The sequence below is a fragment of the Fringilla coelebs genome (genome assembly GCF_963513975.1).
Source record: "Fringilla coelebs genome assembly, chromosome: 20".
NCBI classification, from domain to species: domain Eukaryota; kingdom Metazoa; phylum Chordata; class Aves; order Passeriformes; family Fringillidae; genus Fringilla; species Fringilla coelebs.
The window spans coordinates 8316983-8336084 of NC_140046.1; the positions used below are offsets into that span (position 1 = coordinate 8316983).

The window sequence follows — 19102 nt, forward strand, 5'->3', positions numbered from 1 at the left end:
GTGATTTAGCCTCTAAAATCACTTTAAGGAAGAGAGACAGCAGTTTATAGCATTATGAACTGCTATTAAGACAAGGAACCTTCTCCCAGCCTTGCTTCACACAAACTGAGTAAAGAATGCTCCTCAGCTTCTCTGGCTCAAAGCCTCACTGCCCAGCACTGACAGCTCCACCAGCTGGGCTTCAGGCAGAGCTGTGAGGTTGCTGAGCTGTGCAGGTCAGGATGGGGAAATAAAGTAGCTTGTCCCATCCATGACATCTGGTTTCCTTTCCTTTCTTGGCTCTTTGATGACATGAATCTGTGACAGGTTGGGTCTCATCTGGTTCTCCCCAGTGCTGTTTCAGGTTTGCTCCCTTGGATGTGGCTGCTGCATGCCCCTAAAGCGTGTCTGGGACAGCTCAATGAGTGAGCCTGGCAATATGGCCAGTACTGAAATATCAAAACTTTGGAGGGCAGAGACCTCTTGACCTGCCCAGTCTGCAGGGCTGGCATTTGTCTCCAGCTTTCTGGGTATCTTCAGCTTCAAAAGAGGGTTTGTGGGAAGTTGGTTTGATTTTCTTTCTGTAAATGAGGACCTTCTGTGCCTCAGTAGGAGTGTGTCCATAGGAATGGGCTCCCCAGGTCAGAGTCCTGCTCCAGAGAAAGTGCAGTGTCCAATACTCCAGGAGAAGGACCAGACACTGTGAGGTGTCATGCACTCCCCAGAGAAGCCCTTCCCCCAGATTCCTTGTGAAAGGTTTGCTTTGACCTGAAGTGGGAGAGTTTAAAACCCTTCCCAAGGCTCCCAGGTAGTATATATGCCTTCTAGACCAATGACCCCTTTTGCCTTTCCACATGTAGGAAGAACATTTCAAGAGCACTCATGGCTTCTTTTGTGGTTTGTTCTGGTGATGCTCCTGAGTGGGTTTAGGCAAGTGAGAAGTGGTTTTGAACATCCCTCCTGAGCCAACAGGCACTGGCTCAGAAGGATTTTCCTTCCTCCTGAAGGACCAACATTGTGAAGGAGTGCTTTTTCCAAAGTGGTTCTTTAGGTCCCTTACTGCCAGAGAGCTGTGGTTGTCCTTGTTCAAGAGAGAGACAGGAAAGCACATGCATCCTGGGAATGCAAAATAATCTCATTTGGATGCAGAACAACTTGTGTAAACTCCTGAGCATGTGAAGTTAACTGTAGATGGGAATTTGGGATAGTGCCCAGTTTTCAGTGGAGAAAAGCTTTGAACAGAATAAATATTTACCAAATCAATTGATTTTTCCTTTCTCCCTATTTTTTACCTCCATGATTAACCATATTGTAGTAATACTTATACACTGCTCTCTGTCACAAAGGGATGGAGCCAACCAAGTTCTGGGCTGAAAAACAACTTCTCTTGTTTTCAGGAGCTCTCTGCTGCAGTTCCATCCATGGGTATCTAGAGGCAAGGCAAGGGTGCAGGACCAGGGTGGGTTTGAGAGCAGGGCTTATTTCCAGAGAAGCTCACAGGCCTTGCAGCCATGGGTGCTCTGCCACTGCTGGGGCTGTGGGTGTGGTGGCCCTGAGGACCCTCTGTAGGTCCAGACAGCATTTCTCTCTCCTGCCAGGGTCACTTCACACACCACTGGTTTTAAGCTCTCTCTTTCCCTACACCATGACCTTTCTTGTGTGCCTTTCCCTTTCAGGTCTGAGAAGTGTAATGTTTCTGAAGGCTGTGAACCAGGTGAGAAATAATTCATTTTCTCTTGCAAGACAGTGTTATGGGGAACACTCTAGAGAAAGATGCCTGCAAAGTAACTTGAATGTGTGACTCTAGTTGCATGATTGCACCACAGTGCAGTTCTCTAAGGACTTTATCCCCATTTGATTGATGCAGAGAGGAAGGCTCTTACCCTCTGACCCTCCAGCTAGGGTCTAAAAATGCACAAATTAAAATAATGAGACTTAAGCATGTGCTTAAATGCAAAGCTAAGGGAAGTCTTTACTCTCTGAGTTCCTTTGAAAGCCACCACTGAGAAGTCAGCAGTGTTGGTATTCTGAGCACCATGAATGAAAAGGAAGTGCTTTTCCACAGATTGAAGGGCTTGGACCCATTGAAACACCACACCAGGCCATGCTGTCTTGCCTTTCCAAGCTGCAAGCTGGGACTCAGTGCCTTGGAGTCGATCTGTCTCACCCAAAGTGAGGAAATTTATCTTGAGGGAAGAGGAAGCTGGGCTGAGGACTGTGGGCAGACTCTTCCTGGGACAGCCTCCTCCTGGGGCAGCTGGTCAGCACAGGCTTTCATCTGCTGGGGTTGAAACCACACTGAATTTCACCAGGGTTCAGCTGATCTCATCTTGGTGCGATGCAACTTCAGTCAGAATAGGGGCAAGTCATGAGTTTGGGAGCATTAAAATTGCTAGGAGCCACCCACTGGAGACAGCTCCTCTGGTGTCTCCACCAATGCCCATTGGTGGCCCAGTTCATTTTAAGTGAAGAAAGCCAGGAAATGAGCATTTCACAAGGCCCAGCTGCCAGTTTGTGGGCACCAACAGCTCCTCCAGCCAGGCTCTTTGCAGAAGCCATGCCCACAGGTGTCCCTTTGGGTACCTGCATGCCATTTGGGCTCGATGCTGCTGGCCCACTTGACTGAAGCCTTGTTGTTGTGGCAAGCTCAGCTGGTGCTGAAGTGACAGCTGGCCACTGCCCTGGTGCTGTGTTGGGCAGATTGCTGGATCCTGTTGGTCACTGCCTTCCTGTGGGAGCCCAGGACATTGCTCTGGCTGCCCTGGAGGACTCAAGACCCTGGCAGGGGGCTCAGAGACCTTGGCACAGAGTCAAAAACCCCTGTGCCTTTGATTTTAGCCCATGGAAACAATTACCAACTTTGTGTGAAGATTTACAAGCCACAAGGGTTTGAATAGAATGATAGTGAATCACTGTGTGACAATGTAGAATTTTGGGGTTTTAGAATGGGGGTTCAAGAGGCAAGATGGAGGAATCTGGGCATGTTCTGTCCCTCTTCTCCTTCTTCTTCTTGTCCTCCATCTTCTGCTGTGATGGATTGGTTTAGAGACAGACTGTCTGACATAGGTGATAGGTATTGGGAAATTATTGTAAATAAAGTACAGGTAGTTTTTAGTATAAAAAGACAACACTGCCCTGAGGGTATCAGTGTGCCTCAACCCGACCTGCCAGACAGACCCCAGCAGGTCAGAGAAAGAATGTCATAGATGAGGAAAAACAACCAACCTTGAGAACCAGAGCTGAGGAATCCCGTCTTCTTCGGGCTTGGGGCTGGGAAAAAGAGATTTTCTAACACCTCGGGGTCACCTCGACACCAGAGACCTCGTCACCTTCCCTTGCCTTTCCCCATAGGTACCTCAGGAGAGCTAGGTGGGATCAGGCAGATCAAAATCGAACCAGACGAGCTGAACATCATCCAGATCACCGTACCAGGTAGCTGCTGGGGTACCTCTGTATGCAGTGCTGCTGCCCAGGCAGGCTTCATGTTTCAGCATCATGTTTCAGCATTGTGCTTCCAGAAGAGGCATTTGCAGGGTATTTCCCGGCATGTAAGGTTCCCTCACATGCCTGCAATGGTCTTCCTTAGCTGACATAGGAACATATTGAGGTTTCCTGGGAGCATTGGAAAGTGTTTTAGGGCTATTTGTTGTTTTTCTCTCTCCTTCATTGCTTTCCTATCTTGCCTTTCCCCTGGAGAAAGCGAGCCTGGTTTGCTGCTTTGCTTCATGTGGAGGATCCCAGGTATTGAGTACAGGATGCTTTTGAAGAGATCCCTCATTTAGAAAACCAGCCTGGTTTTGAAGACTTCATAAAAACTAATAGTAGGGAGGTCTAATAGTAGGCAGATTTAATATTCAACACGTGCTAAAAATGTGTTGGAATTGTTGACACTGATGGGGGAAATTCCCCACATTTCTGCCCAGAGAGGTCAGTGGCATGGCTTGTGATGGACATGACATGCTTAAGGGGCAGCTGGGAGAGTCAGTTTTCCACTTACCTGTCCTGGACAGTGCAGTAAATGGTAGGATGATCCTCAGGGTTTAATGAATGGATTGTTAGCAGTTTGCATTTTCAGTGTGCTTTACAACCATTAATTAATAAGCTCCACAGAATGAGGGCAGCAACAGAACTCTAACAAGCCTAAGGGTGAGTGATTCTGGGGACAGCAGTGACACCAGGCCACAATCTCAGTTGCACCCAAATTGTAGCAGTCCCCTTAGTAAGGTGATAGTTGAGGAGTCACTCCAGGATTGGTGTAGAATAGACTTATCTATGGTTACTAGAGGGAAAGGAGAAGAGCAAGGTATAGTGGTAGATCAAACATTTTCTTTTTCAACTTGGCAGCTAATGGAAGAGAAGACAGTTGATACGTGGTAAGCTGGAGGTCCATGGGAGGAGTGGGAAGAATTGCCACTTGTCCAGTGCCAGGGAGATCATACCTCAAGTCCAGAGTCCTTTTCTTGCCTTATTTGAAGATCGAGTTGAATCAGAGGGAATACAGCTGAAGGCAAGGAGGAGGAGTAATAGAAAAGAGGTGCTCACCTACAGGGAGAAAGTGGTGAAATTGGGATTATTTATTCTGTGAGGTCAGAAGCAACCTGATTGAAGTGTATAAACTAGTTGAAACTCCATTTAAAGCTGAATTTGGGTGGGTCTTTGAGGATATTGGACAGCCTAGCACTTGGGGAGACAGGTTTAATGTAAGGGAAACCAAAAGAGAGTTGGTTTTGTTGAGAAAGACAGCATTAGTGGAACCCTTTCCTACCCCATGTAGTAGCTAAATCAAGCAGCATTAGCTTTTTAAGTCAAAATTGAGTGTCTAGATGGAATTAAGCCAAGAAAATAATTTGAACCAGTTTTGCTCTTCGCCTTCTGTGGAGGTTAGGAAGAGATTTTTGCTTCTTTCCCTCAGACCGAGAGGTCAGGTCTGTGTCAGGGATGAGCTCTGGGTGGTTCTGGGAGGAAGAAGGCAGATACATCCCCAGAGCATCTTCTGGTGGTATGTGGGACTCCTGGGAGTGGGGGGCCCTTTGCTCAGTCCTTGCTGGTGGCTGGGACCCTGTGAAGGCTGTTTTGGGGACAGTGTCTCGCTGGTGTCAGAACAAAAGGCGCCCTGGGTTTTTGTCCGCAGACCGATCCCCTGCCTCGGTGGAAATGCATGAGCCACTGCCCACACACGTGGCCTCTGAGGAGTCAAGATACATCCTGGAAACAGGAGCAGGTACCAGAAGTGAAGCATCTGGGAGACTGCAGGGGAGGAGGGGTGTTCATGCAAGTATCAAAAATGAGTAAATAACCATTTATGATCCAAAGTGGTGGAGTTTGAGACCCAGTTCCAGAGTCTTGGCCTCAGTGAGGCCAGCTGGGAGCTCTGACAGACTAACTGGTGGGTTTTCTGCATACACTGGTGGGTTTCCTGGCACTGCTGCTCCTTCCCATCCTCTCTTCCAAACCCAAGCCCATTGCCCAGTGCACCCCTGGAATTTACCTGGGGGATGCATGCTGGCCCTCTGGCTGCCCTTGCTCCTGCTGGGTCTCTCCTCTCCCAAGGAGCCCCTGCCAAAGGGTGGGCAGCCCTCTTGTATGGGAGCACTGGGTTTATCCTGCCAATGCAGCTCTTGGCATTCTGGTACCAGCCCAGCCTCTGCTGGGACACTTGCTCAGAGCTTAGTGAGGGGAGGAGGGAGCAGTTGAGTGGCTGCAGGGCACCTGGAGAACTCCTGCTCATGTCTTGTCTGGTTTTGCTGCTGCTAACCCTCTTCTTCCTCGGCAGAGACAGAGAAGGGCTCCAGTGAGGAGTCTCGACACGAAGAAAAGCAGATGGAGGGATCAGGTGAGTGTATGGTGAACTCTGAGCATCACTGCAGGTTTTTGGAAGGATGGATGCACACAGATGTATTTTAGGTTGGGGTTTGTGAGCTTCCTATGTTATCAGCAAAGCCTTTAGCCTCCAAAACCTCTGCCACAGAAGGGCACCATTGTGTTCCTGGGCTCTGTGTCCTCTCCTCTTGTGCTTGAATTTACTTTTCCTTCTTTTCTTTTTTTTTTTCTTTTTTTTTTTTGGCTCCTGACTGCTAGCATGGCTCTGTAGCAGGTGCATCCTTGCCCTTCCTTGTTAGGAGATCAGTTTGGAGGCTGCTGGCAGAGGACTAGCACTGATTTGAGGGCATGGAGAGTGAATGGCTGTCTCTGGCAGAGGTCAGGTTCACCTGCACAGTGCTTGCCCTGGAAGCAGCTGGTTGCTCAGAGCATTTCTCTGTATTGTTGTTTGTTTTTTGGTTTTTTTGCAGATGGTATAGGGGACATTTTAAGTCATTTGAGGAAACAAGTTGAAATTTTGTTCAACTCACGATACGGTAAGATGGTCATTAACACATGTTCATCATGCCAGCTGCTGGCTTTGTCACCAGCCATTTCCAAACCAGCAGCTGAGGGAAGGTGCAATCTGATTTGTTCATTTGCTGTCTGCTGGGCTCACAAATGCATTTGAAACCTCATTCAGCCTTGTTATTGCAAATCTTGCCCTTGATTTCCTTAAAGTTTCACTGGCTGCAGCTCCAGCCTTCATGCTGCAGAGGGAAAGTCCAAAGTGGTTCCCCCATCACTTGTTTGAAGTATCAGAGAGTGTTTTCCACCCAAAATGATCATTGCATGGCTCAGGAAAGCTGGTGGCACCTTGGTGGTGGGGGCTGGCACTCAGCATGCTCTGCTCACCTCTGCTTAGAGAAGTTATTTGAGAAAAAATACAAGGGAGGTCACACATGCATTTTTGAGAGCTGGCACACAGTTTTTGCCACTTTTAGGACCAGGAGATGTGGCTCTGCCTGACAATCCTCAAAAGCCAGGGACACAGCTGAGCTGGTAGAGCTCATTGTGGGCAGGGAAAGGAGATGAGCCAGGATGCTCTCAGACAGGGCTGGGCACTGGGGATGCAGCTGGAGCAATGGCTCTCAGTGCTCCCCTTGTTACTTCAGTAACAGGCTGGGAGTCCACACTGATGAGGTGGGGTTTTAACCTTGTCATGGTTTGACACTGGCCAAACACCAGGTACCCACAAAAGTTGCTTGTTTACTTTTTTCTGTTACAGTTGGGCAAAGGAAAGGGGAAAAAAATTAACTAAGGGGTCATGAGTTGAGATAAGGACTGGGAGAAAACACTCTAAGGGCAAAACAGGTTCAAATGTAAAGGTATAAAGTAAATTTATTATTAACAGAGTCAGAGGAGGATAATGAGAAGTAACAAAAGCCTTAAAAACATCTTTTTTGCCCCCCAGCCCCTCCCTCTTTCCCACCAACAGTGCAGGGAGACAGGGCATGGGGGTCTTGGTCAGTTTGTCAATTCAAGATCTTTTTCTGTTCGCTCAGGGAGAGGAGCCTTTTTTCTGCTATGCTCTGGGGTCCCTCCTACGGGCAAACAATCTTCCCAAAACTGCTGTGGCATGGCTCACTCATCCACAGGGTGCAGTCCTTTAAGGCTAGGCTGCTCTAGCTTGGAAGCAAGGGCCCTCTCTCTGTATTTGGGTTTCCCACTGGATCACAGCTTTCTTGGCATCCACCCATTCTGGCGTGAGCACTTTTCTCAGGGGCTATGAGTGGATCTCTGCATCCCCCATAGACTGCAGGGGTTCAGTTTGTTTTACCATAGTCCTCACCATGGCCTGCAGAGGAATCTCAGCTCTGCTGCTTGGAGCACCTCCTCCCCCTCTTTCTTTTCCACTGCCCTTGCTGCTGCCACGTTGTTTTCCCTCACATGTCCTCACGTCCTCCTTTTCTCTGACAAGAAGGAAAACTGCTACTTGTAGGTACTATTGCCTACAAGTTCCACTAATTTCAAAGATTGCTGCAAGATCCCACAGTGCCAAGAACTTGATTTTGTCCCAGTTCCACAATGGGGAGTGGCCCATGGTGTTTTCACTGTCAGCCACGTGTCCCCACTGCCATGGGGCGGGCAGTGCCCTAACACCTCTCTTCATTCAGGGCACTGGGGAGGCAAAGCTGCCACTGCTGCCCCTGCCCTTCTCCCCTGTGGCATGGCTGCCAGGCAGGCATGGCTCACCACAGGCCTCTCCAAGGTGGAGGCAGCCACAGCAGCCACGGTGCCTTCCCACCCTTGGGGAAAACCTGCACGTGCACTGTTTTGATTTTCTCCTTAAATGTGTCATCACAGAGGCATTACCAGCCTCTCTAATTGACCCCACAGCACGTCCATCTTCAGAGCCATCTGAGATTGGCTCTGTCAGATATGTTGGAAGTTTCTAGCAGCTTCTCAAAGAAGCCACTTCTGTGGCCTTTCCCTGCTATCAAAAAAACCAGGCTGTGCCAAGTCAACACAAACCTGTTTTTTCATCTATCGAAATTCCAAATAGCACTGCTTGGTGTTGGCTGTTTGGTTCTTTTGGCAGTATTTAGCAGAGCAAGGGGACTCCTCACCATGCTGGGCTGCACAGGCTGATGGGGCAGCCCCAGGCACATTCCCTGTCTCCTTCCTTAGCAGAGGGTTTTCCATGGGGGTCTGGATGTGGGGTTCCATTGTGTTGTGGAGAGATGCTTGCAGCCTTTATAGGAAGGCAGGCTGTGATAATGAAGCAGATGCAAAAGGCAGCTCCAGGTGGCTGCATGGCTCTGTCCCTCATCTCATGTCTGCCAGTGTCAGGGACATCCCCTGGCACAGAGTGACCACAAACTCCCCAAAACCCTCTTGAATCCCTCCAGCAACATACCATGCTGCTGTTACTTAGACCTGAGATGGAGGTCCAGCAAACTAATGAGATTGGGTCCCCATGCAGCAAAAGCCATAGGAATATCAGAGCCAGTCAAAGTCCCCTACTCCAAGTTCCTGATGTACCCTGAGGACCTGTTTGTTGTGGGCTTGCCAGAAGGCATCCTGCTGCGCCGCCCCAACTGCTTCGGGATTGCAAAGCTGAAGAAGATCCTGCAAGCGAGCAACAACATCCAGTTTGTCATTAAAAGGTAAGGAGGGTGGGCTGGCTGTGTCTTGGGGAGGATGTTTGTGCTCAGAGCTCCTGCTGCTGTGCAGTGTCCTGGGGAGCACCCATCACTTGGTCACCTTAAATTAATTTGCTTGATTAGAAGCAGACAAGGGTTGTTGCCTTGTTGGAGCCATCCGTGGGAGGCAGCAATGGTATTGGCATCTGTCCTTTCATGTCTTCTGGGTTTTTAACCCGCTTTTGCAAAGGTTTGGCCACCTCAGCAAGGATGGGTAAAGAGGCCTTTAAACTTCAGGGTGCCCTGGTGTGGAGCAAGGACAGGGGCTGGGAGCCCTGGAGGTATTCCTATAGAAAGTGGCTCCAGCTGAGGTTGAGATGTGCATTTGTGCACTTGGGATGCTGCAGACATGAGGAAAGATGCTGACCCTGTGCTGGGGAGCCATAAGAACTGTGGGAGGGCTGTGAAAAGCCACAACCAATGTAATGCAAGAGCATTGCCCTGAAAGAGGGAACAGATCCAGCAGAGATGGCTTTTAAGATGTCTTAGGTACTTAGGGGGTGGTTTCTCACCCAAAAGTTTTCAGCTGACTGAAACAGAAAATAAATATTGGGAGCATGGAGATTTTGTGGTGTCAGAACAGCAGCTCTCAGGTCAGCCCAATTATACTTTGGGGTTTCCTCCTGTCATGATCTCAGATCCATTCCTTTGTGACTCAGCTTCAGTGCACCTTGTTAACAAGCCCTACTATCACCTCACTATGCAGTTTTAGTATTAGGTACCCAATTGGCAATTTTTGGGGTCAATTTTATGTTGAAAGAAGCACAGCTTCTCCCATCCCTAAGAAATGTTCAGGACCATATCAACTGAAAGTCTGTAGCTGCTGACTTAAGCTACTCAGTCATCACCTACTTAATCTCATCCCAAGGAGTGAGTGGCACATCAGCTCATTAAAGAGCCTGTCAGCATGAAAACTATGTCCAAAGTTCTGCTGTGTTGCAGGAGCTTCTAAATAGCTTTAGCCAGACAGAGTGAATGGTTTGTGACTGTAGGAGTGGTGTCCTGATGATGCTGGAGCAGCAGTTTGTCCCTGGCAGGGAGGTCACTCACATGCCCTCTGCTTCTCCCTGTTTTCCAGACCGGAGCTGCTGGCGGAGGGCGTGAAGGAGTCGGTGTCAGACAGCCCAGCAGCCAAAGGTAGGCTGAAAGACACCCAGCAGCTGGGCTGTTAAGGTCTAGGTAGGAGAGGAGTGAGAGTGGTTTCCTACAGCCTTCCCTCCCCACCTTGTTTTTTGGCTGGAAACCCCCTCCCATGCATCCCCCTTGGCAGCGCTGTGATTCCTAATTCCTCTTGTGTCCCCTGTCTCAGCCGCCGACGAGAGGGACTCGAGCGAGGCGCTGCTGGAGGACGCTGTGAAGAGACAGGGCTTTCAAGGTGTGGGGCTGGAGACACCTGGGGGCTGAGGCACAGCCCCTGGCCTGCTCTGGGGGCTGCATGGGACACACGTGGGAAGGGAGCGCTGCAGGTGTTGGGGCTTGGGGGGTTGGCAGAGGAGCAAGATGAGGCTGGGAAGAAGGAGAGAAGGAGGTGGGATGAGAGGATGGAAAGCCCAAGCAGCTAGAAGACAAGATGAACAGCCAGGACAGGCAGTCCCACAGGTCCAAGGAGAGGTTTGAAGTGCCCTAATTAACCAGCTTGGCTTATCTCCCTGTCTGACCTTGTGAGATGCATAATTAAGTTTCCAAGCCTAGGGGTTTGCCTTTTCTGGGGCTTTTTCCACCTGTGTGATGTTTGTATAAATGCCACTCGAGTTTAGCTGGCAGCAGCGTGGTGGCTCCCTTGGGGGGTTGAGTGGTGGGGAGATGCCTGTGGGCTGGACAGGCAAGCGCTACCCTGCTCAGGCATCTCTTCATGGGCCCTAGGGACCTGTGAGGGTTTGCACAAGGATGGAGAGCTTTTTCAAAGCCTTTGGTTTCTCTGAGAGGCTTTGGAGTGTGTTATATTTTAATGCCAGTAATTATCACAACTGAATCTTTGATTTCACGTGGCTTTTATTCTTAGCAAACAGGCGAGGGAAAAATAACCCAACATATTTCTGTTTAGATTATTTTTAAGGACTTTGAATGACCCACTCCACAGATTAGCTAATTGCAAGATAAGGGCTTTCCTATAATTAGAAAATGGCATTACTTAAAAGTCATAGAGTGCCTTTTAATATACCAGCAGAAATCTATAATTGTTTCTTTATTTTACAGAAAATTATGATGCCAGGCTTTCCAGAATAGACATTGCTAATACGCTGCGGGAACAAGTCCAGGACCTGTTCAATAAAAAATATGGTGAGAATCCAGGCTTGTTTTATTCCCCCCCTTACTCCCTCCTAATTTTTTGCTCTTTATCTCTCCTCTGTGATCCTGATTCTTTCTTGCCAGGTACTTTCATCCCCCCCTTGAGCTGCTGGTGCTCAGGAGGGCCAGGAGGGAATGGCAGGTCTGGGATTTGGCTGTTTGCTGCAGGAGCTTTGGGAGGTTGGGAAGGGAATAGGAGCAGGCCATAGTGAGCACTGGGGAACAGGAAAATGCTGCTCCTCCTGTTCCTAGAGCAGGGAAATGCTATTATCCCCATGTTGAGGTTTAGGAATGTTAAACCCCAGCTTAGTGTTCCCATTGAAGCATTACAAACCATGCCCTGCTCGTTCTCTTGTCCTTCCCCCTCTCCCTCCCCTTGCAGTGGGTTGGAGAGGAGACTTGGAGAGGGTAAAAATCACCTGTTGAGATATGAGTTTACTGGAAACAGCCATGGAATAAGAAAACAAACAATAACAGCAACAATATCAATAACAGTGGGAACCAGCACTACCTGACCACTCCCTCTGCCACACATACTTAACCAGAAAGGACCTCTTCCCTCATTCCTGGAAAGTGATGTGAGGTGATATAGAATAAGCTCTAGGTCCTAGCCTTGCCCTCACCTGGCTGCTGCAAAAATTAACCCTGTCCTGGCCAGAATCCCTTATTCTATACCACTTACATCATGCCAAAATTTTACACTTTCCAACTATATACATGTGTGTATGTGTGTATCCACAAGCACAGATATAATTCCTGTAGTCACTGCCATCCCTCCAAGATGTTTCAAGGCACAGGATGTAGTGTGAGGTCCTCAAGCATCCAGTGGTGCCTTCTACCACTGTGAGCACGTAGTGCTTGCCTTGGCAGGTTTCAGGCAGCGTGGTGCAGTCAATCTGGCAGGTTCCCCATACTTATATTTAGACCACTGCCCCCCCACAGGGGCTTTACCCACTTGGCTTGCTTTGATCTCAGCTCATGTTTCACAGTCATGGATAACCTGGCAGATGGTGACCATGGTTGAGTCCACACCTCCATCACGAAGCTCTTCCTTGATGACCTGAGGTGTCAGGTGTCACTGAGCTAGAAATAATTCACCCTTATGTTGCCAGGCCAGATCTGCCAGAAATACTTCAACCTTGGCAGCCCAATCCACCTGCCCATTGTGTGATACTCTTCAGTAGCCCAACTCTCCTGTATGTCTGTATCTAAAATGACAGGCTTTTACAGCTAACTTCTCTATGGGCAGTAATATCTTGTCACACTTCAGCAGCCCAGGTGGGTTTCCCTCTCTACTGCCAACTGGTCATTTTCCATTGATCCAGGCACCCCCACAGAGCATTTGCTGCCATCCATGTGTCAGTGCAGAGGTGGAGCACTGGCCATTTCTCTTGCTCAGCAGTCTCTAGAGGCAGCTGGACAACTTTCAGCTCTGCAACCTGACTTGATCACCGTGTCCCTTGATAGCTTCTGTGACTCACCATGTAGGACTCCATATGGCAGCTTTCCATTTTCAGTGAATCCCTACAATGACAACAAGTGTCAGTAAAGAGAGTGTATCACTCTTCATTTTCTGGTAGCTGGTTGTAGGGTGGGGCCTCCTCAGCACATGTCACCTTCTATTCAATAATGATGATGATGACAATAGTTGAAAATTTTCACTGTCAGGCCAGTCCATGGTGACTCCCAGGATCCCAGGGTGAGTGGGATTTCCTGTTCAAGCTCTCTGCATGATCAGTGCTACCCACACAGTCCCTGCAGCATCAGTGTGTGCTGCAGGGCTTTCCCTGGGAACCCCCAGCCCAGCCCTGGGAGCTGGGGTGCAGAAGGGGCTGTGCTTTGGTGCCAGTCACTTCTGAGGCAGCTCAAACCCCTTCATGAGCAGGCAGTATCTCTTTTGCAGTTGGGGTGCAGCTGGCCTCAGATATTTCATATTCCCAGCTCCAGAACCCCAGGGGTTGTTCTGGAATCTCTCCAGAGGACCAGGAAGGACCATTCTCCCCAGCTGTGGTGCAGAGCCCATCCTTTGCATCCTGTCCTGTCCTGACTGACCCAAGGGCTACTGCCTAAACAATCTCCTGTTTAATTTGTTCAAAAACTTGTTGTTGCTCAGGACCCCACCTAAAATTGTTCTTCCATGTCATGTCATAGAGGTTTACAATCTGACTGTAATCTGGAATATGTATCCTCCAAAACCCAACAGCACCTAAGGAAAGCCTGTTTTCTTTTTGCTGTTTGCTGAGAACAGAGCTGTTTTGTTGACCATCTCCATTGGAATCTGACAGCATCCATCTTGCCATTTTGCTCCTAAAAACTGAATTTCCCAGGCAGGTCCCTTGACCTTAGTTTGCTTTATGGCAAAGCTGGCCTTTAGGAGGACTTGAATTACCTTCTCCCCTTTCTCAAAACCTTCTTCTGCTCTGTTGCCCCACACATTGATGTCACCAATGTACTGCTTGTGCTGAAGTTCCAGCAGGGGTAAGACTTGTCCAGGTACTTGCAAGGAAATAAGTAACCTCAATCCCACAGCCAGGCCTAAGAGAGGGAACACAGCTGTGGAGTTATCTCCAAATAACATCCCAAAACAAAGAGCAGCAGCTTCCCATCCCTCCTACTGCAAGGCATGGGCATCATGATGCAGGACAGTGCATCTCCTTGGCCCCATGAGCTCTGCTGGACCCCTCCAGTGCCATCATGGAGGCAGCCTGAAAATGTAGGTCCTTGATTTAATGCTGACCTGGTGCCCCAGCAGCCTGCTCACACTGTGCTGTGCCTTGGTGGGGCTGGAGATAAAGCCAGAGCTGCAGCAGAAATGGCATCCCTGGCATTCTCAGTACTTAATTACCACTCACTTCCCTCCTAGGTGAGGCCTTGGGGATTAAATACCCCGTGCAAGTGCCCTACAAACGCATTAAGAGCAACCCAGGGTCGGTGATCATAGAGGGACTGCCTCCTGGGATCCCCTTCAGGAAGCCCTGCACCTTTGGCTCCCAGAACCTGGAGAGGATACTGGCTGTTGCTGATAAAATCAAGTTCACTGTGACAAGGTATGTGGTGAGAGGTGTCAGCCATCCTGTGGAGCCAGAGATGGGGAGAGGAGGGAGCCCGCCTCAAGCATTCCCTGCTCTGCAGCCCCACTGGGGCAGGTCTGTGAGTGCCTCCAGTCCCCCAAGACAGCAATTAAGGTGGCAGCTAATGGTTCATCAGAAAGGAAGGGACTCTAAAACAGACACTCCTGCTTTCTTCCCATCCACTGCCTGAGGAGATGATGGGGAAGGCAGTGGCAGGAGAAGAAGGTGCTTGGTGGGATTGATCTCCAGACAGAGAATTCCCAGCCCCTTTTTTAGGAGGCTTGTGACAGATTATTGGTGATGCAGGGCAGTGCTCAGAGCCCTGCTGTGCTTTAGCACCCTCTGTTTGTGGCAGGGTCCTCTGCTGCCCCAAGCAGGGACCTCATCCCCACAGAGCTGCTGGTCCCACATGGGTTGTGTGAAGGACAGGCTGATCCCAGCCTTCCATGGGCCACAGGAGGCTGTTCAGCCAAGGCATGCTTGCTTCCTGGTACCATTTCATTTTAAATCTCCTTTTTTCCTTCTTTTTCACAGGCCTTTTCAAGGACTCATCCCCAAACCTGGTAAGAGATGATACCTTTTTGCCTAAGCAATGCATTGGTTTAGTGGTGGTCAGGGAGTTGTAAACTGTGGATGGCAAGCAATAATTTTGTCAGCTAGAGGAAGGTTGTTCTACTTCACTTTCCTGGGCTTTCCCACTTTGGTTTTGTTGTTGTTTGGTGCATTTGTTGCCTGAGACAGTTGGCCTCAGCATCACCCATCAGTACTGCTACTGTTGCCATGAAATGATGGCATTTTCCAAGAACTAATCTAGGGCAGGGATCTGTTTTCTGTATTTAAGAAAGCACCCAGTTTCTTAAGTGCTTTCTTAAAATAAATCTGTGTTGTAATGAGCTGGTGGGTTGGGTGGAGAGGGAAGGTTGTGATTAACCACAAGGGTCCATGCTGGGCTGCAGTAGCATGGCAGTGAAGGTCCACTCCAGCTCATGAACATTCTACAGGCAGATACAGCAGGGAAGACATGGCAGAGGAGAGGACAGGGTGTCCAGGGTGCACTCCATGCACAGCTGCTCAAATCATCATCCCAGAGCCATGTCCTTCACTGTCAATCCCTGCAATAGCTGTCTCTCATTTCTTGGCTGCTCAGAAAAGAGGGTTGCTGTCAGAAATGTGGGTAAAAACCTGTCTTGATTTTAAATGTCTGTAATTACAACTGTTGGAAGAGCACAGATGGGTGCAAAGAACCTTGTCATCTTTATTCATGGCTTCCCATTTCCTTGGCCAGCCTCCATGGCAATGGCACAGTTTAGGAAAGACAAATATGACAGACAGGAAAACATTTATATGCCCTTATTGGGAATAGCAGAAAGGTGTTAGAGCTTTTACAGAAGGTGAGCTGTCAGTAAAATTCAGGCATGGTCCATGTGTTCACTTCTAAGAAATTCAGGCATGGTCCATGTGTTCACTTCTAGGAAATTCAGGCATGGTCCATGTGTTCAGTTCTAGGAAATTCAGGCATGGTCCATGTGTTCACTTCTGTGTCTCTGTGTCCCAGCCAGTGACAGGGAGGTCCCCCAAGACCTCTGTGGAACTTGGCCTTAGACTTGTATCTTTCAGTCCTAAGCAGCAATGTGCCAGTTCACATCAGCTGCACCTAAGATGAGCCCTCACTGAAGCACAAGTTTTGCAGAACTCTGGTTTTCCACAGGATTCCATGGCTGTGTGTGCACTCCTCCAGCCACCTCTTGTCTTTCCATTCCCCCACTCTAAAACAGTAAAATTCTGTTAAGAGATGCTGATCTGACACAAATCACACCATTAACAAGGGAGCACATCAGAAGGGAAATACATCAGGCTGCTACCTGGCTGGGAGACACAGCCTGAGAAAAAGAGATGTAGAGGAAATTGATTTTCTTTTCAATGCACAACATTTTTTCCCTCCTTCTCCAACTGAATGCTCCCCTCACAGACCAGCCTTCTAGCAGAAACCCAAAGATATATTTTATGTGTATTTCAGTACCCAAGTGGGCTCAGCAGGTAACAGCACCCCTGCCAGGCTGGGTGTTTCACTCCCACTGAGGTTTTAAATAAGAGCAGATACAGGTGAGGGTTTTTTTCTTACTTGACATCTCAATTTGTTATAGACAATTTCCCCTATTTGCCAAATCTTCAGAGACAGTTTCAGGACTCATAAGTATTTTTTAGTAGTCAGATTACTACTGGAATGTCTCTTCCAGAGAAGAGCTGATTGTATTTTGCCCCTCCCTAATCCCCACAGGCAGCAATTAACCCATTGTTTGATTTTCCACCCCACTACACCAAAGTGGTTGATGGCAGTACAGTGATGCAGTTTTCTGATTGCTTTTCATCTGCCTTAACAAAATTATTTCCAACTAGCCATAGGTCACTAAAAATTTAAATTAAAGAGTCTTCAATGCTGTGTAGTGAAGCCCTGTAATGTAAATGAAGAGCAGCAGCATGCTTGGCATTAAAATAAAGCCAATGAAAATCACTTTTATTTCACAGAGGAGGGTTAAAATGAAAGCAGTAGTTACTCCCAAGTATGGCATTGCAGAGGTCTCTAAAAGCAGGAAAGCTCAGGAGGTAAAATCATAAATATGAGGAAAGCTAATGGGTTTTGTGGATCATTTTGGCTTAAAAATTACATGAAATGTACACATGTTTAGGAAAAAGGGATATTTAATCTAATTTTAAAATCAAATCACATTGGAGTGATTTTAGTTGCCTTTAGGTTAAACCTTTAACCTTTTAGGTTAAACCTTTATGGGGTTTAATATGCTTTAAAGCTGTGCACCTCCTGCATTGCTGAAATTGGTAACTGCAGGACCATGGATCTCTTTCTTTTGGGGACACCCATTTTTTAAGTGTAACAGAAACAGGTTCAAGGATTTCAATATAATCTAAGTACCTCATGTGCCTTTTTCTCAAGAGAATCTGTAATTTGTATGTTGAGGTGGTATTTTTCCTTGAATGGGAGATGGGGGAGTTGCTAGTGCAGGAGAAGCAGGGGGCTGTGTGCCTGCAGGGATGCTGCTTGCAGAAGGAGGGGAATTTTGCAGGAAATGAGGCTCATTTTTGGAAAAAAACCCCTTCAGCAGTGCAGGTTTCCAGCCTCTCAAAGATGGGACAATGGCCCTGAGGCCACCAGTGCCATCGCTTCACCTGCATGGCCTCCCCAGGTCCTTCAGCCCAGGAGCACAACTCTCCTGGCATCCAGAAGTTCTCCTTCTGATTTCCAGTGCCTCTTCTCCACACTGCTGGTCTCTGCTCTGCAAAAGAGACTTTCCAAACCCCTTTTGGAAAGCAGCATGATCTTCCAGCATTAAACAGGAGTGAGTGAGCAGGGGTGAAGCTCTAGTGCTATAAACACTACACTCATCCTTTTGTTTTTTCTTTCCTGAGGCACAGATACAAAACTGGCTTAATATGAGCCTTTGAAAAATACTATCAAGCATAAGTAATATAGCACACACACACGCATACATACACACAAAAAAATCTTTCTGTATGTTAATTTTAATGTGCTTTGATTGAAAATGTAGACCAGCTCCATCTGTCCTATTCCCCAAGCTCCCTACCATCATGATAGATTATTTTCCATACTCCAATTAATAAAGTAGGGCAGGCAGTGTTATTTAATTAAAAAACCCACACATCCAGGCATCCTTTATATATATATATATATACACACATATTTATTTCTTTTTTTAATCACAAGAGCACAATCCTCCTCAAGACTTTGATGAGATGTGCCTCGCATTGGAAACTCCTAGCAAGAAAAATAGAAAAGAGGAAAGCTGTGATGAGGGCTGAGCACATCTTGCTCCATCACCAGGTTGCTTTTCAAAGTCCATATCCATCTCCCTTCACCCCCCCAACCCTTTTTAACCCACCAGTCAGGCCTGGGGTGATTATTTTTGAGTGTTCAAATGGTCACTCTTTCTAGTCTAAGGTGAAAATTCAGGCAGGTTGAATATATATATGTGTGTGTGTGTCTGTGTGTGTGTGTGTGTATAAAAATATACATTTTTATATATGGATAATTATGAGGGTTAAAATTCAAGCAGGTGTGAATAGCTGTGGAGCTTCAAAGCCTGTTTACAAGCATGTTTGTGATTCCAATCACCTTTTTCTTTCCCTAGCTGTGGTCTCCTTTTCCCATTTGCCTCTGTGTGTGGCACTGAGAGGGCAGCACATCACCCAGCTCATCCAAGGCCTTGTGTTCACTCTGCTCTTTCCTTCCTCCTGCTCTCCACCACCCTCACATCCTCTTGTGTCCTTCAGAGACCCCAACCCCCTCATTTTTCAGGGTGAGATGGGTGCTATTCCATCCTGGCACGTTGGGATGCACTCCATCCTTGCAGGACAGTTGCCCTGAACCTGGTGGGAAGCTTCCTATGGTTCAGGGCTGAATGCCACGTTTGAGTTAGCAGGACAAGAAATTCAAATTACCTTCCTTAAGGTAATTTCCTAACAGCACCTTGAAATGCTGCAAAAGCCTTTGAGTTGCTGCCAACCAAAGGAAATGCCATGCTGCCTTTTCTCAACCAGTTCTGAGCCATATTGGAAAGATCCTGCCATATGTTCTCTCCCTTGCTGCCTGCAGTCTGCCTGTGCTCCTGCCTGCATTCCCCCTTGGCAGAAGCCATGCCAGGACCTTGCTCCCTCTTGGCTTGGATTTTTAGCTTGGCTTTCCCAGCACCAGCATGACCCATCTGCATCTCCTCCCCCCTGCAG

The 19102-nt window shown here is 48.0% G+C and overlaps 1 protein-coding gene across 2 annotated transcripts in view; it reads left to right on the top strand.

Annotated features, from left to right (window-relative positions):
- Window positions 1–19102, top strand: part of GTF2IRD1 (GTF2I repeat domain containing 1) — a 67771-nt gene that overhangs the window by 39973 nt on the left and 8696 nt on the right. For both annotated transcript variants that reach the window (XM_084218973.1, XM_084218974.1), the window contains exons 12-22: window positions 1656–1693; window positions 3331–3411; window positions 5111–5200; window positions 5753–5812; window positions 6270–6335; window positions 8765–8948; window positions 10063–10121; window positions 10294–10359; window positions 11181–11264; window positions 14137–14320; window positions 14879–14907. In XM_084218973.1, the coding sequence (XP_084075099.1) occupies window positions 1656–1693; window positions 3331–3411; window positions 5111–5200; window positions 5753–5812; window positions 6270–6335; window positions 8765–8948; window positions 10063–10121; window positions 10294–10359; window positions 11181–11264; window positions 14137–14320; window positions 14879–14907 (941 nt within the window). The remainder of the gene's footprint in view (window positions 1–1655; window positions 1694–3330; window positions 3412–5110; window positions 5201–5752; window positions 5813–6269; window positions 6336–8764; window positions 8949–10062; window positions 10122–10293; window positions 10360–11180; window positions 11265–14136; window positions 14321–14878; window positions 14908–19102) is intronic.